We start from the raw sequence: 19914 nt of genomic DNA, 5'->3' as shown, positions 1-19914 counted from the left end.
TTCCAAATTCACAAACTTTTCAATTCTATGCAGCTAGACCCTGCCTAGTTATTTCCACATTTTGCTCTAGGATTATGTCTCCAACTTTGTCTCTCTGTGCCTGTGTCCATAGCCTTGCAACAAAGAAATGGATAAATGTAACAAATATTTTTCCATAAATAACATGTGGGTTTTTTAAGGAAGTGCCTAAGTGTTTACATATCAATACCAGTGTGAACTAGTTCTGTTGGAGTTCAATAAAACAAATTCCAGAATGGTTAGCACAAGTGTCCTGTGAAACCAAATATGAAAACAATGGGAAATATTTTTGCCAAAGGTACTTTCAATATAGAGACAGAATCACTAGCATATCACTAGCATGAGGACAAAGTGATCATCTAATTTATCTCTGACCTGCTCATGCAAATGATTAGGAAGATAATTCATTTTCCATAGTCTTGAGCAATTTCTGCATGTTAAGCTTCTGCATAAGTGCTTGCAGTATCAGGGCTCTCTGTCATAGAGTCATTGGTCCTCTTCTCTAGAGAGAGGGATTTTGCAGGCATTTCACTGAACGATTCTGAATAATGAATGGAGAACAATCAAGATCATAAAAATATTCATCAAGAAGGAAGACACACTAAAACACTGATGAAATAATTTACTGCCATTTATTTCATTCAAATTTCCCTTTATCTGTTTCTTTTCCCTAGCCCTTTCTACAACCATATTCATTTTCTCTACCACTGTCTACTGAATTTTGCTCTTGTTATGCCTGCACACACATCTGTTTCCTCTTGATGGCTTGATACTTCCAATATTATATTTTGAAACATCTTGTGCATTCTGTGTTTCATTGCTATTATAAAAATCTTAGGTTCCTGTAAGACTAAAAGCAGCAAATAGATTTATTTGGCCAGATAAAATTGTTGAGATTTGTATTTTGCTTGCTCAAATACAGTCCTGCCTTTCAGGAGACATTTTTAGGAGTTATCTTTGCTTTGTGTGGTGCTTTTCTGCAGTGACAGCAGGCAGTGGTTTACTGGCAATTTTAAAATCTAGCATTACTGTACATTACAAACAGTACAATAGTGTTTTGGACAGCCACACCTCTTTAAGAAAAAACAAGATAACGTTCCTAGTTTTCTCACTCTGTTGCAGCAACCTGTTCTTCCTGTTACTTTGACAATTATTCAAGATCATGAAGCAGATCCACTCAGTCTTCTGTTTAAAAAAAACACACACATTTTGGATATTAATTTGTAAACATATATGGTGAAAATATGTTTCCTGAAACAAATTCATATTTTCACTTGATTTACTAGGTCTATTAAATATTTGCATTATTGCTTTCCAGTTACTCTCTAATATATGTATAATATGTATTAAACCCTATAAAATACTGAGAAGACATGAAAATTTTAAATTACCATTTATTTTGTAATTTCCCACTTTTACTACCTTCTGAAGACAAGTGTTTCTTCTTTAAGCTGTAAGACTTTAAAACACCATTATTGTTGTCTTCCTGCTAGTTTTTTTCTTTTATTTCATTATCAGCCATTAGGCAAATCAAAGGTAAATCGTATAATCTAATTCTGTTAATGGAACTAAAAGCAGTTCTAGGCAATATAAAAATAAGTAAATAATCCCTAACCCCGCCAACAACCACAAACAGACTGTAATAAGGCTACCACAAAATACATCTCAGAAAACTGTTAGAAGTGCAAAAAGTCCATAAAGTAAAGCACACGGGTATGCAATTAGAAGCTGCTGTCCTTCCATGGCCAATGCAGATGTAAAAATTTTGGAGGCTGACAGACTGCACCATCCAATAATAAACAGAGCTAACAACGTTCCCAGTATCCCCCTAGGAGAAAAACAAAACAAAAAAGAGAATCCACTTGTTAGTGCATGCAGCATCAAGTCTGGTCAGATTCTAGTTCATGTCTAGCAATATGTTCCTGATAAGATGATCACCACTGGCAGAGCCAAGGACTGACTTACATAAAGAAAGTTAAGTTTGAGAAGCAAAATAATAATAGCAAACAAAAAATTAATTTCTTCAGTATGGATGAAAATAGCAGCTTCATCAGTTGTACTGCCAAAAGGACTAGTGTATTTCCAACTAAATCTTCTGGGGACCCACCAGACATACCAGTTGGAGATTTTTTTAAGATAGCAAAGATCCTATTGCAGCCAAAATCAACATGGAGAAGTTGTTAGGATTTAAAATGACACTACAGACCTGATCTTCCATCAGGCAGCCTGATGACCAGCAGACAATGCATTTTTGCAACGTAGCAAAGGTTTTAAGTGTGCTTGAACTCTGAGGAGAGGCAATGCATCTCCTCAAGAATTACACCTCTGCTGCTCATCCAAACAGGTGCTGGCTGGTTCCCAGAAGGAAGCTCACTTTGGTCTTTTAAAAAGGTGTGCAAATCAAGTGGAAAGTAAGGGCAGAAAAAGAATCACAGATGAGCACATTTTCCAAATATTATTTTCCCTCATCCTGGTATCCTTCTCTGCGTAATGGAAGGCACGGTAGGTTTCCACATGGCCTCTCTGTGACAGCTGAACTCTCTTCAAGTTAGATTCTGCCAGTTTCAGGTGCAGAGTGGCCTGGAGAACTGATGATTACAGGATTATCGTCAAAAGCCCATTGAAACATTCCTGCAGATTATAGAGAGCTCACTATTAAGCCCTGTAGGAACAAGATCTTGCCAATAAATAATGTTTCACACATGCTTTATTTGCACTCTGTATTTTCAGTCTGCTTCTGTAAAATGCATGAGATCATGCACATAATATGCTGCTGAAGTACATAATGAGCTTGGCTGTGTTACGCACTTTCCCTACGTCAATCTGAAGGACTTTCAAAATGAATGAACCTCTGCCACTTGCTAAATGACTTTCTGGCACTCCATTCTTACAAAGTATCAGCAAAACAGAATCAGAAGTGAGAAACGGACTATGCATATTTACTTAGGTTCATCTAGCAGAAATAATCTCCACTAATTTTGTTACTGCAATCAAACTACTGTAAGTAAAGCTCTCTTATTTAATTGACTTAGTTTAGTTAATGCAATCACATCACATAAAATCATATTTTATTTCTTGGCAATGCAGTCTCCAGGCCTATAAAGCATTTTGTGTCCTGAACTCTTGGGACTTTTGGGAGAGGATGGAGACAATGGATTTTAAGGTGACTCAGCACCTCATTGCAACTTCAACCTATTAAGAACAAAACATTAAAGACCTTGTGATTTTATAACCTCAGTTTAAGTGTTCCTTTGAACCTACACAGTGACATTCAGAGACATTACACAGGGTGCTGCAGACCAAATTCCTGGCCTCTGCTCCAAGTGGAGCTGCTAAGATGCTCACTTAAACAGCTAGCCAGAAATTCAAAGCTGGTATAAATGGTTCTTTGAGCAGATAACCATGCTGGCAGAGGGATAGGATGTAATGGGAACATACTGTGTGATGACAATTTTCAGCTAGTATCATGACTCTTTAGGTGTCTATTACAAGATGGCACAATTTAGAGTTGTGGCTGCTCTGCTTTGCACCGAGGCCCCAGTGGCCTCTCCAGGTTTGTTCCAGGACTGGCAGTTGTTAGGATGGAAAGGTGACATAAATCATATTGGAGCCAAGAGATACTTCTATGCGCTTAACAACATGACCCTCAATCTAATAGCACATTATTGACGAAAAGAATGGTTTAGCTTCAGTGGAGAGATTCTGCCAGTAAAGTCCATGAGGCCCAAATCGTCAAGCATGGGAAAGTGGCAAAAGGCAGATGTCATGTTCACAGTGACCAGGAGGACTGAGGGTGTACTGGCACAAAGACTGAGTTAGGAGGATGGACCTGAGCGGGACCCCTCCACTCCTCTCTCTCACAACAAAGTTGGCCACCAACTTTGTCCTTTGCATCAGCTGGATCTAAGAATTCCCTTCTTACACTCATTTCCTTCACTATTTAGTCAAGTTAACGCAATGGTGACTCTATTCAGGGATTTGATAGTAAAGAAATGTTTTTTTGTTTTTTTTTTAAAGTCTGTTGATTTTTTTCTCCTAGAAAAGGGGCCTAAATAACTTGTGATCAGACATGATGTAGTCATAGATGGCCATGAACAAAGCTTGGAGACAATATGGTTTCATAGAAGTTTGAATAAGAAAATTAGTCTTCTCTTTTGCATCGTTCAACACCTAACATGTTCCATATTTTGCTTCATTCACAGTTACATTGAAATAGCTAATTCTGTAAATCATAAAAATATGAAAATATCCATTACCTATCTGTAAAAATTAATTAAACTTAAAAAATTATTTTCAGTTAGATTATTATCTATCTTATACATGTATGCATTACTTTAGGTACAATTTCTGTGAAAACAAATATGGAAGTTAGTCAATTCTTTACAATTTGCAATTGACAAAAATAACATTTTTACAGATATGAGAGAGTCATAAATATATTGCTATCTTTCCTTTGCCATTTTAAAGAACTTTCAAAATTAAAAATAATAAAAAATATATTGGATTTAAAGGTTGCCATTTTTTTAATAGCATATTCTTAAGAGATAGCCTTGATACTTACTGTGTTCAAGCAATTACCTATGGTGAATGGGAAAAGACTACAGAATCCTGTGGATGATAGTCATTTACCACTACCAATTCATTTCAGACATAATGGTTAATTTGTTAAAGCCTATTGCAATGTAGTATTTATAGTTTTTTTAAAAACATGTGCTTTCAGTAAGTTCACAGCATATTACAAATGTACTGTGCATGCCTGGGGATTTCCTGATACAGAAAACAGCACCCTGCGCAGTTTTAACAGCTGGTTTGGAGTTAGTCCCATCTGTCCTCTGATTACATATCTGCACCTTCTATATGGGTGGATTATTAAACAGGTTAATCAAGCAAGCATGGATAGTGTAGAAGAACAGAGAATCAATGGCTTCTTTAGTGCCACTACTCTGTCTTGTCAGGAACAGCTCAGAAACACTTTAATACATGGAATATGGTCAGGTTGACCCATCATAGCTCCATGGAAACACATGACAAAGATTGCACTAAAATCTTGATCCCACCATATTGTTTCCTTAAAAAACAATAAATATATATAACTGCTGCTTTTCCAGAGAAAACAAACAGGGACAGTTTCTTAATTGGGGCAGTTCCTTAACAAGCAGAGGCAGCTGCCACATCACATACTTTACAAATTGGAGTGTTAAAAATGTGAGTGAACAACAAAAACTAAGGAGGAGAGTCAAATTAGAAATATGATGTGTTCATGATGCACAGAAGAGCTGCTCAAGGCCTTCACGCAAGACCTGGAGCTTCCTTGTACTTTGCAGTATGTGAAAAGGGAGATAGACACAGTCCATATCTCCAAGAGTTTACAGACTGAGGAGGAAGGAGATGCTGGCATACAAATTTCCTATACATAGGTTTATTACTGTAACTCCCCACCCCCCACCAGGTACATTTGTTTTTTCAAAGTTTTCAAAGTTATTTTCAGGTCTGCAATTACACCTAACTTATACCTTAGAGTATATGATTCCACTACATCTTAAACTCTTGTTCTAATGGTCCAAGTCATTAAGGGTTGGCAGATTATTTTGTTATGTCACACAGGAGTGGGTCTACAAAAGGAAAGGAAATTTAAGGATGAGAGCCTGGTGTTATAAACAGGGAAGGAATGGGAGAACCAGCTATGCAAAACCAAACTCCAGAAGTGGCTATTAAAATTGACAGCTGAGTTTGGCCACTGTTGGCTCTACAAAACAAAAAGCACATTTGGTGCTTCTGCAAAATCAAAACCACCCTCAATCCAAATGAGAAACACTAGATTAAAGGACTCATATTACAGTAAACATACACCTCTCCCCTCAAATGCAGACCACCTCTCACTCTTCAGTTTTGTCCATTTCCGCCTGCAAACACTAACAGAAAGGTATTTTTCTCCACAGTTTTGGAAGCTGAAATTCACTACATTTCCTCATATATAAAATGCTTTGCATAGTACTAGCCTTCCTATTTATTGTCCTTATGATTTCTGATGCCATACACTGGTACTTACTGTAGGGAGAAGACAACTGCAGAGCCAGACAGGATCACCATGGGCAGCAGGCAGTATCCCAGAACACTTGCAATGCAACCATGTGAGACTCCTGTGATGCTCATCAGGTTGAGGAGTGCATGCATGGCAAGGCACCCGATGGCACTCATGCCATACACGTAGCCAAAGTGAACTTTTCCTGCCTGGAATAAATATGAGTAGGCATAAAGCAGCAAACAAGTGATCATCACATGGTGGGAGAAGACAGAAGGCAAACAGTAGGTCTCTGTTTTTCACACCCATTCTCTCTTCACTTTAGGTACATCGGTTAAAACGTGAACCCCAGCTGATAATTTTGGGTGATTTTTACATCAAAATATTGCAAGGTAAAACTGTGAGAATGTGTTTGTGCTGAATTTAGAGTTATAAGGCTGATTCTAAGTCTTCATGTAATTGGTCTCTGAAGTAGGACAGGAAGTGATTAAGGAGACTTGTGAAGGGCTAAGTGGTAGAAAACTGAGAAGAAATTATGGACATGGAAAACACATTTGAATACCAGGAAAATCTTTCAAATATGCATACATGTGGTTGAGCAAAAGTGTCCCAAGAAAACTGATGAGCCCACTTACTTGATAGCCTTCATGCTTTGTTACAAACCTCCAGTTTTAAACAGGCCTACAAAAAACTAGTAAACCTTTGCCAGACTTATGGTGGTTCTTAGGGTGAATGTGTCCATTCTTCCCCTTGATTATCATGAGTAATTGGGTTGCTCCTGAATCCAAGCTCAGTGTATGGAGTGCTGCTACTGACACATCTTTGTAGTTAGATCAATACAACATACTCATTTCTCCATAAACCAGTTACTGTCAGCTTATGTTCTTTTTGCTCTGATGAATAAAAGATTCTTGAGGTATTTTTTTCTTCCTATTTTTACTCTTTTGTGTGATTTTAGTGTTTATGAAAGTTACCAGCCTGATAGCCCGAAGACTGATGTTTTCTAATTTATACAAAAAGCTAGTACAAGAGGCAACAGTGGCCACAGCACCACCAATTTCTTCGTGCTCCTGTCATCCTTTTTTAGAATGATCACCTCCAGACATAAAGGCATTGTTCATTCCCAGAAGTGAACACTCACCTCACAAAAGATTGTTAAATCTTTTCCTCTCTTTTTAAGCTTCTTACAAATGAACTAGTGAATGTCAGCCAAGCAATATTGTGATTTGACATCCATACATCAGAAATAAACAGAGATTTGGGGTGAAGATGGTTTCATTTGTTTTGCGCTGGAAGTTTGTATCCTAAAGATAGCACGTATTTGTGAAGGAGGTAGCTCAACCCTGGGATTCAACTCTTAACTCAGGACAGTGAAGTAAACTTCTCAAAGGGCCACAATGCATCACCTTCTTGACACATAGCAATACACATATACACACTTAAAACACAAGTTGTTTACACACATTCATATATATACACATGATATATATCATATAATAAACCACATGAGAATCACAACTAATAGAGTCCCAGTTTCCTAGCTCATGTAGCTCATGGTTGTTTTGTAGCTCATGGCTGGATTCTCTTGTGTCTGACAAGGTAGAAATATTGAAGCTTTTTCATGATTTGGACATCTCTTCCATGATGGTTTAGGAGGATTGATAAGATTTCCTGCTCTGCTCATGCACACTTTTTAATGAAACCTGGGAAACACAACTATCTTTGTGGGCCCTGCTTCTCTGCTCCCTCTTCTCTGTATCCTTTCAGGTTGAAACTCTTCGCTGGATGCAAATAGTATTCGAGCTGGACAGATAGAAAGCAATGCAGTGGAGAGATCCTAATCTAGGGTTGACACAAGCTGAAAGTCCTGATTTTGCAGATTGGTGCCAGCTCAACTTACCTGCAGCCTGAGAGCAGTGCATGTTTACGTGAAGGGCTGCCTGAGTTAATAAGACCCGCCTCCTTTTACAGTACTACCTCAATGTGGTTATTCTACTTTTCAACTTGACCTGCTCATTGTGCCTGTGCTGAGCTCTCAGCTGGTTCCCATTCTCAGGGTCAGTACAGTCAGCTTGCCTCCACCCTCACAACGGCCCTAGTGTTAGCCTTTCCCTCACAGTGCATTTCACCATAAAGGAATAATCTACTCCTGAACTAACAGCATGAGAAATCTTCCTATCCAGGTACAGAGACCACTGCATTTACATACTACTAGTATAAAACAGTCAGGAAAAACTGCTTCATCAAATAAAATTAATGATAGCTAGAGACAGTGTGGGAGAGCAAGACTATCTCAGATTATTATCAGTTAAAATTGCTGTCATTAAAGATTTCTAATGAGTTTAACATCTGCAACTGTTTGTGGCAGTGTTTACTGCAGACCAGCTAAAAAACGCATATATCAAATAAATATAACAATTATCAGCTAATATTTTAGACTGTTTGTTTCGGTGTATTTAATTCCACAGAGCACTACTTAGCAGCTTATTCCAAGATTAACAAATTACTGAGACAAAGATGAAGTGAGGTTAGCAGCTAAATGAAATCTCCTTTTGGTGAAATGTTTGATTTATGGTGCAGAGGAATGAGAGAGAAAAAAAAAAAAACAACTCAGCTGAGCATGTTTCTTCCAATTCTAGTCTTACTTAACTTATGTAAATACACTGACTCACATGGGAATACTCCTAACACACAGTGATGTAAGCAAGACCAGAATCAAGCTTGATTAGTCTGGCAGACTTTGATAAATTGAAAGCACTAAATCTGTCCTGCGGAAGGAACAAGGTTAGAAGAAAGACATTATGCACTTGTTTGCATCTGCCTAGAGTGGGTATTACTATCCTTAGCCAAAGTGGATGGAGAATCTGATTTTGTAGGAATGGCTACGTAAAATGCAAAGCAGCTGAGACTGGGGCATTCTTTCTCAGCTGCTACTAACTTTCACACTGCTTTTGCTTTTCTATTTGCAATGGAGTTGCTCTGTTTTACACCAGCATGAGGAAGATCAAGTCCAGGATAACAATCCTTTTCCCATTTTCTCTGTACTCCAGAAGAACTGCTACCATTTGAAGAATATCTTTGCATATTTTTCCATATTAAAAAAGCTGAAAAAAATTGATAAATTATTTTTGGAAACAAGCTCTCAACCAAATTATGTTCCTGGTGCTATTAGAAGAGAATTATTCAAGTACAGAAGAATATCATAGCTCACATGGCTGAAGAGCCATGTTAGTATTCAAATGCATCCAAGATAGAAATGAGCAGCCTGAATTTATAAGCTGGCCCATGGAAATCCCACAGACTTAGTGCTGTGAAGTTGTGGCAGAAACACTCTGGCCTGTATCAGAGGAGTTCTGCTGGCCTAAAATTGGAGCATTAGGAAAACACATGTTTTCCTAATGACACTTAGAACATTTCATATTCTAGAACAATAAATAAGCTAATTAATGTACTCTATTTCAATAACAATAATTTAATATTCATTATAATTGTTGGCTATTCAAGGAGCAATACCAATAATGACCTTTTTTTTCTTTCTTTACTTCTTTCTTTCTTTTAGTTTTCCTCCTGTTTTTCTTATTCTAATCATAGGAATTCAACACTGTCTCTCTTTTTATTCCCCTTATACCTTTATTTCTCTAGGTGGAAAACAGCCTTTCTTCTTTTGCTTCCCACCTTCTTTTCCTTGAATTCCCCTTCCTCCTTCTGCTTCCATCTCTTTAAAAGATTTTTAGTTTTATAGGAACATAAATAATAATACTTGCCATTTATATTGCAGTTTGCACATTCTAGGTACTGCACAGACATTACAAATTGAGAAAGAACTTGTGAGAGCGTTCTGATTCAGCACTGTTTATCACAGAGGAAACGGAGAATGAGAGCCCCATTTCTCTCACCTCAGTTGCTAGAGCAGTAAAGCCTTTCCCAGAATGGTCCCACCTTATCCCTGTCTGATAAATGGTTGCCGACAATCAGAACTGTACTTCAGCAGCTATGGAGAGCCCCTGTTGTCAGTGATAAATAGATGAATTTGGAGTAGTGTACAATCTCTGCTCCAACTTTCCTCCTGTAGGAAAGCTATATTCATAAGGAGGAAAGAGGTTAAGTACAGGTTACCATATTTTGTGTAGCAGAGGGAGTAGGAAAAGAATATAAACTAAGAAAGCACTAGCAAAATTTATGGGAAGGTACTGAAAATCTGAGAGGGAAAAAAGAGGCTGTTTCCATTTTCCTTTTGGATTCACTTCAGTTACAAAAAGAGAATTTTTTGGTACCTCTGCTCTCCCCAAAATAACACTGAGAGACTATAATTTCAAAATACCAGCAAGAGTGTTAGAAAAAGTGGGCTAGCCTACTATGCCTTTTTTATTCTCTCCTTTAAAAACTTCTGGTTAGGTCCTTACTGAGTACATATGGTCGGGCTTCAAGTGTTCAGAGCCTCCCTAGTATACACACCAAACAAATCTGTCCTTTTCTCCCACCCCCAAAAATGGTGTGATCTTGTACTTCCACTGAAAGTAATACACTTCAGCTTTATTATACTTACGTTACATTTAACATTATACTCTTTAAAGCAAGAAGACTTCTTTCTGTATAATTTCAGGACAAACAGCAGCAAATGACCCATTTTATGTCAGTTCTGCAACTTCACATGCATTATCACCTAGGAATTTACTTGTTAAAAAAGTAATCTCTTAGGATTTATACCACATCCTACCAGCAGCAATGTTGCTCCAAGGGCCAAACAGAAAACCATAGGGCCAGTGAGGTCTGTCTCATTCATAATGCTGCCATCTGCAGGTTTCATTGGGTTTAGAACAGTTAATGTTTTTTGCCATATGTGATCAAAATTTATCCCAAGTTCTGCAACAATAAATTCCAACATTGTTAATTGCTTACAAGAAAACAACACTTTTACAGAAACTTATTAAATACCACAAAACCCCCAAATAAAACAAACAAACAAACAAACAAACCCTTCCTTTAATGAAGATCATATTGTAAGAGGATACATTCTGTAGCAGGAATATGTTGTACCTGCTCATGCAGTGTACTTGAGACTCAGCTCTGATTCCAAACTGGAATATTAATTTATTAAATTCAGTGTTAGGAAATGAACTAAAAAATGCTCTCAACCTTTTTGACTTAATATTTGTTTTTCCTATATTTAAGACATATATATTTCCAATGCTGTACTAACTCAGATGTTGAAAAATATGCTAATTAACAGTAACTGCAGAATTCAAGACACTCTGGAACACTGAAGACAGAGATACATGCTTTAATTCTGGCAAATCTAACGAGAGATGCATCTTAAGGCTGAACTTCCAGAAGCACTTAAAAATGACATTCTTCCCTTCTAGGCAAATTAATAATACTTTTTGCAGTGCTTTATAAGCTTTTTGCTTATATTCTTCCCCATTAAAGTCAATGGGAATTTGGCCATTAAATTCAGTGGGGCAAATATTTCTGTTACAACTTCTGTAGAGAGACTTCAGTTTGCAAGAGTAACTGTTTTCCGTGTGATGTACCAGCAAGCAAAAAGGTTAGGTTTAGAACTGGGTGCCAGAATTACTGAGACTGACAATGCGTTAGATCCATTTGGAAAGCAAATGACCAGTCTTTACCTTACTCCAGCTTATCTATCATCTTAATCTGAGCCAAAATATTATGTAAATAAAGTTGTTCTGTATTAAAATGCGTGTCTTTGGTACACAGATATGAACATCTCTGACACGGTGTGGATCAGAGCAGTTTTATTCTGACAGCCTTTTCACAGGGCGAGCAGTCCGTGGAGTTCAATGTTTGGACTGAGAGCTAGAAATCCAACAGTTGATCTGTATCGAGCAGCGTGGTCTTGCCATTTTTAAGGTAGTATTAGTATCTTCTAAGTAGTAAAAATCCACTTGCTCTCCAATATGCAAAAGCAGGCTGAATATGTGCTTATTGCATTATGCTGAAGTAGTTGCAATCAAGTTGCCTGATTTTTTATATTGCACCAATATTTGTAAACTGAAGTGAATACTCATTTACAAATCAGACACTAGCTTTAGGATGGTCCACATACATTTAAGAAAGAATAATGTTCATGTAGTTAAATGATCGTATGCAGCTTTCTCATTTTTTTCCATTGAAACAAAGCCATTTAACATCTTCAAACTACTAAATTTATTACTAGATATGCAAACAGGACTATTGTAAGTGTTTATTAATTATAGGTGTTCTAATATAGTTTATTATGCAGTATAAATAAAGACTGGAAAAAATGCTCAGAAGCATGCAGGTAAAGCTTATTGTTATGCTGTCATCTAGTGGTAGTAAAGTGTATGCCGTATATGTCATAAGAATGAGTTAATACTGTTATTTTCCATGCAGATTTCCATGCAAATATACAAATGTAGGCTTGGGGATTGGGGGTGCTGCTTGAAATCCTGCACAGGATTCAGAGCAGCAGCAAACCTAGCAGCCTGACTTGCTAATTCTGCTGCAGTTTCTCTAGCGACTGACGCAAATTAGCAAACGAAAGTATGCGCACCCACAAAAGCCACAAACATTGTCTGTGGGTTTATTTTTACCTTCTAGCAAAGGAAGTTCTTCATCAAAACCGTCAGCATAACTAATATGCGAGAGAGCGTCGGGATCGCATGTTGGCTGCAAAATCTGACCCGCGTAACTCTGAGCAGACAAAAGTATTTCCGAAGGGACAAAAGCACCTGCTTGAGGTCGCTCTCCTATCAAGCTCCTAGAACAGCAAGCGAATCACCAGTGAAACGAGTAATGGCAGGGAGCAGCTTCACAGCAGCTTAGAGCTGCTCACCAGCGCGCCGTGGCTTAAATTTTCTACTATTTTCAACTTTGTGAGACCTGGAAATTTCCCAGGTGCGGCTCACGCCACGTGTAGCAAACGTCAGGTTGCTGCCCACAGATTTGCTTTCCTTTGCTGTTTACCACAGACCCCTCCAAAATCCCGCAGGGCCCCTTGCTGACCGGGAGCTCGTGCCGCCAACCCTGGGACTGCTCCCACTCCTGCCGGCACATCTCAACCCCTTGTACCCACGTCTGGGCCTTTCCAGCCTGGGCCGTGGCAGTGGGCAGGAGGGAAGGGCCCTCGGGTCGGGAGCGTGGGGAAAGGCCTTTCCCGACGACTGAGCCTGGGAGCCACGAGGACATCCAAAACGTAGGCGCTTCTGGCTTCCACCAGGCAGCCTAGCGACACTGCCAGTATATGCCCATACTGTTAATGAAAGAGCCATATTTATAAAAAAAATGAACTTCTTTTCTTGAATCTGACAAGGAGCTTAAAGAATTTCTAGCAGTACGTGGAAAAAAAACAGCATTAATAGTGTGAAGCTCAGTCATTCAAATTAGGCAAATAACATGTAACATCTGTGTTTATAAAACTAATATGGAGCTCAATCATTTATAAGGAAATGTTTAGGTATAAATGATATTGCCTTGGGAAAGACTACATGATCTCTTAAAGCTCTTTCCTGAACTATTTTCTACAGTTCCCTGATTACTTTTATATGTAATTTTATTTCTACATGACCTGCAGGCTTAAACCAAGTTTGAACTCTCATTTGACTAAAACTAATATGTACACAACAGCCAGTGACATCCAAAGAGCTGATAGTCAAAATGAAGAAATCAGAGGAAAGCTGGGAAATAGCAAGGATTATTAGTCTCATGCTACACATTCAGAACAATGCATAGAGAGGAAAAAATAATAACATAGAGCAGCCCAGGAACCACTGGGCAGAGCTAAGGCCAACCTCACATCCTTTGATGCCCATTTCAACACTTTAACCCAAACCATTCTTTATTTCCTGAGATTTTCCATAAGGATGGGACAGTCTCCGTGGAGAACAATAAAGAAAATGAGTAATGTGCCCAGCTGTGTTCCCACACAGCTGATGTGTGACAGCAGACACAGATGGTGGTAAGATTAGGAGGAGAGAGAGGGAGAGGGAGGGAGGGAGAGAGAGAGGGAGGCAGCAAAAAGTGAACACAGTGTAGCAGAAAGCCCTTGTAGGGTGTGTGTGTATGGGCTGTGGTGATTAAGTAGCTTTGTAGAGTAAAGGGTTTTTTTGCTAGGGGACCCAAATGGACAGTGAGGAGAAATGTCTGGTCTCCAGCAGCTCTTCTCCCTCTATGAAGCCTGGGGCCAGCAGGAGGGGTAGCTGCTGCCTGGATTGTGGCAGCAGGATGGGGAAGCTACAGCAAGGTCCAACCTCGTACAGCAGAACCATGCATAGAAATCTCCTTAAGGTGAAACTCCCAAAACTTTCTTCCCTCCATACCCCCTTCCAGTGGGCAGGATACGTAATGAGCAGAAGCCACAAATAGAAAAACACAAAAAAGAAATCAGATTATAAGGCTCCTACTGTCTTTCTAATGCTATGGCTTGTTCTTGTCCCTTAAAGCTTCACCTTCATTGAATATTCAGTCCTTTTTTGGCAATTACAGGTGGGTTTTTGCCATTCATTTGATCAGGGTTTTGAAATACATCAACTTTTTTTTTTTTTTTAAATCTAGCATACTTACTTTCTGTTTCCACAAAGATTTTCATTAGACCCATAACTGTTGTAACCTTCTTCTTGGTTATCTATAGTATAACTGGACTCGTAAAAGTCTGAATGAAATTGCTCAAAAATTGACATTCTGTTGAGAAAAGAGATTTAAAACATTGATAAAATAGCCTTTCAGACAAGCTGGTATCTGTTTTTAGTTGTCTTAAACTGAAAAAAATAGTAGATCTTACAGCCACAAACTCAAGAGAATTTTTTGTAGCAACTCATAACAATTTCAAGTGACAAAAAGGGACTCTCAGCTTTCTTCTGTTACAATAAAAAAAATTAATCTTCTGCTACCATGCTAGTGTATATTAATTTACTAGTGGTATAGAGACGGCGAAAAAAAATTTACTCTCCAATGACTTCTTGACTTTCACTTGACTCTACTCGATGTCTTGTTAACGTCATCAAAAATAACTTGGTAATTAGTAATTTTGAAAGAAGATGTATCAGGGAAACTTGTTTAATACAGTTCATTTTCCTATTTTAAAAGAAAATAGTGGCCATGTCTGAATGCTTAGAAATTAATTAGGTGAGTTCTTACCATTTAAAAAAGTATTTGGGTTTCATAGACAATTCCTATTTTTAGATACTGTGCTTTGCTATATTATATCTGAGCATTCTAAAACATTGAAAAATACAAAATATTCACAGAATTATGTGATTTCTATTTAACAACATTTCTATTTCTGCTCACAGAAAAGATCTTTGCAAATCTCTTTGTAAGGTAAAAGTTAAAAGATTAGTATTTCATCAGGGACCCTGAAATGCTGCATATTCAATAGCTTCCAATCATGTCCTATAATCAGACCAATCATGGGAACCCAATTCCTTCATTTATTCAGAGTAGCAGTTCAAACTAGCAGTTATATAACATTATTTTCTTAACTGCAATCATGCAGGATTTCCAAATTTTTAAAAAAATTATATATTGTAAATATAAATTCATACAAAATAATTTTACTAAATTATTTAATATGATTTTATTTGAGATTTTACACCAGTTATATATTTAATAAAGATTTTACATGGAATAAATCTTAGAAAATTTTAGTTGGTACCTCTCCCACTACAGTTCAAATCTAGAACGTCTTTAATGTTCTTTGCTATCACTATAAAGAATAATTACTTAACCTTTCACTTTACCAGGTATGCTAAAATCCATGTGCTACAGTTCAGAAAACATATTTTCAAAGAATTTGGAGTTAAGGCTACTTACTTTTTAATGTATTCAATGAAAAATCCCTTCTGTTGAGTTTACATGCTGGAAAACACCTAAAATAGCCTCTTGCTTTAACAGGGATGAGCTTAGTGCTATTTATAAAATTCTAAATTTGATCTTTGAACAGATGCATATGAAGGAAAAAACCCAGCAACTGTCAATATCATGGACAGCATTTAACAACACATGCAAAAGTATTAACGACAATAAGCAGAAAAGGATAGGAATCTTCAAGGAAATCAAAGCAAAATAAACAAATACTCTTTTATATATTTAACACCAATGTTAATCAAGATTGCGGTTTAGAACCTGTGCCTTAAGTGCATATTTACATACATGTACTTGGGGGTGTGTTTCCAGGAGATGTTCCTGCAGGATGGCCGGGGGCCGCAGGCAGCCCGCGAAGCCCGGCCCCGGGGCCAGCGGTGGGACCTGCCCACCATCCGGGCAGAATCGGATGCTCCCTGGGGCCATAACAGCGGCTGGGGCAGAGCAGGGAAGGCCCTGGGGGACCAGCTCCCCAGACGGTTGGAGGCCCGGGCCCCGTTCCCAGGGCCTGCTCCTGGCCCTGCTGCTTCCCAGCCGTTCTTGTTCATGTCCAAACGAGGCTGCCCAAGGGTCTCTCCAGCGCAGCCCCCACCACCACACGGCCACGGCAAGTCTCTACCAACAAGACGATCGACCCCAATCTGCTCTTTGAGGGCCTTTACTGAACATGCAGATATCACAATCCCAGTTATTTTTTTTATGCAACATCCAGCTCATGGTATTCCTTCCATTACATGACCTTCTATGAAAAAAAAATTAGGAATCCCTTTTCCGTAGCCCTCATTACTAGAAAATTTGTAATAGGGTATGGATTTTCAAACAGTGTATTTAAACCTCTAAGCCAGCTTTCTATGTACACGCACTTCAGTATCAGATACATAACCTATTGTAACAAGTGCTGCCTTTTTCACTTATTTATTGGATAGTTTCCCAATAAGCACTTGAGCTTCTTAATTTACAGAATGGGACATTAAATGGAATGCATTATCTGGCCATTAATCTATGCCTCAGGTGCATATTAAATTCTGTGAGGTGGAAGGCCAAATGACTTCCATTTCATTAGGAGAATAATCATGCCCTGTTAATACATGTCCTAGACTTCTTTGAAAAAAGTAAAATATAGGTGCATTTTTAAATAAGAAAAATTAAGTATGTTAAGTTTTCACTACATATACATGTACAAAAAAGATTGTAGAACTGAAGGATGGGAAGAATTAAAAAATATAATATCTGTTTCTGCTAATTAAGGGTAATTCAACTATGATATTTATTAGGCCTATTATTGAGACTACCTCTTGTGCTATTAAACTTCTCTCCTGCCATTTCCAGAATAACAATCTATACTGCTACACCCACCAAGGTGAATTTTCAGTTTCAATTCTTAGCAAAGAGCTAACGTCAATGGTGTCTAATCATCCCAGTTTAGATAATATGGTTTGATTTTTGTTTTTTGCCAAATCATTGGGGAAAAAAGTGTCCGTTAAGATATACAGGATTAAGTTCTATCCTTCAGAAAGGTAATTAAAGATACATGTATTTTTAGGAATGGAGACAGTCTAATTTGCTAGTGTTATGCCTGTTTAAGTACAAAATGACTTGGCCACTTTTGCTACTTTCAGTTAGAAAAAGTTATATTTTTTATATATTTTAATATATGAACTTATATATATATATATATATATATATATATGCATACTGACTACCAGATAAGAATGGAAAATAATTATCATACAAAGCACTTGGAAGAAGGACTTAAAAAAACCCAAAACTGATAGTGGGCAATGGTTGAAGAAAATTTTACTAGTTTTTTAATATATCATAGTTGCAAAAGAAAGCCTCATGCCAGTAAAAAAAGATTAGTGTTTTGAAAAATGAAAGTAAAATTCAAATACATAAACATATATGTGTATATATAAAAATTAAAATAAAATATACATTATACATGTATATTACATGAATATCCCTGTGTATATAGGCATATAAACGTACATCTAAAACAAAAGGGAAGATGACATTAATTAGAAATGATGATGCAGACAATTGACAAAAAGAATATAAGATGAAGTATTTGATAGAAAAGAATAGAAAAAAATAGTTTCCAAATATATTAGGAGCATGTAGAATCATAACAGCACTGCTGGTCTGCTATCAGATGGAAAAGGTCAAGTGATCATAAAACAAAAAGGCAGAAATGTTCAATTAGAAATGTCAGATGAAACGATGATTAAACACTTTCCATGCAACAGCAATGTAAAGGGTTTATAAAACTGCTACCAGGCATTTTAAAGTCTTGCATCTAAGAGTTTTAAAAGAACTGGTCAAGGACTTTCTACACTGTTGAACTGCAAAACGATGGGAAAGTTTAAGAAGATCAGAAGAAAGCAAATATGCTATTTTGTAAAAGGCTAAATGAGATGACCTGAGTAAATAGCGGCCCATCAGTTTGAGATTAAACCAAGCAAATTATAGGCTCAAATAATAAATAACTGAATCAATGAAGCCCATCAACAAGAATTTATGGAAACTAGGTCACTTCAAGCTAATTTGATTATTTTTTAAGTTTATTTTCAAGTTTATTTTTAAGAGTTTTCTAGTTGAGAAAGGTAACCACTAATGTAATTATATCTACATTTAACACAAGGCATTTTACTTGATTTTGCTCCAATATATACAAAACCATCACTATTTAATGCAACAATCATTATACTGATTAAATAATTGCTATCTGATGTGTCTCAAATATAATTATAAAAGAAGTGGGATATTTCTAGTGATGTCTTACAGGACAAAAGCTTTACAAACCTAATCAAGTAGACACTTTGGATCAAAATCTACCAAGCAAAGAACTAGTTACAGGGTGATTTGATCAGAATCTACTAGGACAAAACAGAAAGCAAATAATAAAAAATCCTTCAAGCTATTAGTCAAAGGTACAATAAAATTCAGAGACAAAAAGCTTTAAAATTTTCAGTGACAGTTGACCACAAGAGCAATTTACCAATGCTTCTGGTGAGTTTCCTGCAACAGGATAGCTGAAAATCAAGAGCAGATATTATGTTATGGTTCAGGTGTGGAATTAATTCAGTGACACTCTATGACCTATGTTTATCCAGAATTACAACCTGGATCACACAGATCCTTTTTAGCCTTAAAGTCTATGAATAAGAAATTAATTTACTCAGCGACAGGTCTGAAGACTAAACGAACCATTCTTAGATTAAAAATACAAGGCTTAAAAGGATCTGAGAGGGTGCTAAGAAAAATAGACGTGTTCATGTTCACAACAAGGTAACTATAGCCAATATTAAACCTTGAAAATGGAAGGATGTTTGGTATGAAGAGAGCACACAGCTGGTATTTATTGGTACAAGTCAGTAGACTGATCAAAGGGACACCTGAGCTGAGCGTTCTTTCATGTACCTGATGATTCAGTCATTCATTGACACAGCTCATCAGAGAAGGCTGTCACGTGTATTAACGTGAGGAAAAAATAAATTGCTGTACCTCAAGGCTTTATAACAGAATGTGAATGTAACATCATTTTCTTTGAGAGACAGGTACACAAAATGTTAATAATCTAGGGAAGAATTAGTTTGGAGAAGAACTAATTATCCCAAATGAAACAGAATTGAAGCTGATTAAAAAGATAAGTGTAGTTTATGAAAAATGTGAGATTTTTCTATAAAAAGTCAGAATTTTTTCTAAACTGAACTGTTAAGGCTTTTTCCCTACTTTTTCTTCATTTTCCTAATTTTCCCTATGTTTTCTTCATTTTCCAGCATTAAAAAAAAGGGAAAGTAAAATAGACAAAGCAGGAAAAAGTGAAATATTATCAGTTTTCAAAAACTGACATTTTCCACTTTTTTGTCAAAATAATGGTAATTATTAAAATATTTTTTATGTATTTTTATTTGTAATGAAGCACTTTTATTAAACGAGATCAAATGAAATAAGTTAGAAAAGGCCATAGAATTCTGGCTAGAGAATCAGATATATAACCCTACATTTCGTATTCAAAACTAACTCAGGAC

General features: G+C 37.0%; 1 protein-coding gene across 1 annotated transcript; it reads right to left on the bottom strand.

Moving 5' to 3' along the window:
• Positions 1-1683: 1683 nt before the first annotated feature.
• Positions 1684-14700, bottom strand: YIPF7 (Yip1 domain family member 7). The gene is made up of 5 exons (XM_013949474.1): positions 14585-14700; positions 12616-12782; positions 10758-10903; positions 6068-6249; positions 1684-1846 (listed from the first exon to the last, which is right to left on the bottom strand). The coding sequence occupies exons 1-5, from the start codon at positions 14698-14700 to the stop codon at positions 1684-1686; spliced, it is 774 nt and encodes a 257-aa protein (XP_013804928.1).
• Positions 14701-19914: the final 5214 nt, after the last annotated feature.

This window comes from Apteryx mantelli, chromosome 5 (genome assembly GCF_036417845.1).
Source record: "Apteryx mantelli isolate bAptMan1 chromosome 5, bAptMan1.hap1, whole genome shotgun sequence".
Classification (NCBI taxonomy): domain Eukaryota; kingdom Metazoa; phylum Chordata; class Aves; order Apterygiformes; family Apterygidae; genus Apteryx; species Apteryx mantelli.
This window is presented reverse-complemented; position numbering and strand designations above follow the sequence as displayed.

Coding starts and splice junctions, on each gene's coding strand:
- YIPF7 (XM_013949474.1), bottom strand. CDS start 14,700: ATGTCAATTTTTGAGCAATTTCATTCAGACTTTTACGAGTCCAGTTAT. Junction 6,250..10,757: donor TTGGAGCAACATTGCTGCTG/GTAGGATGTGGT, acceptor TATTTATTCCAG/GCAGGAAAAGTTCACTTTGG. Junction 1,847..6,067: donor GCAGTTGTCTTCTCCCTACA/GTAAGTACCAGT, acceptor TTTTTCTCCTAG/GGGGATACTGGGAACGTTGT.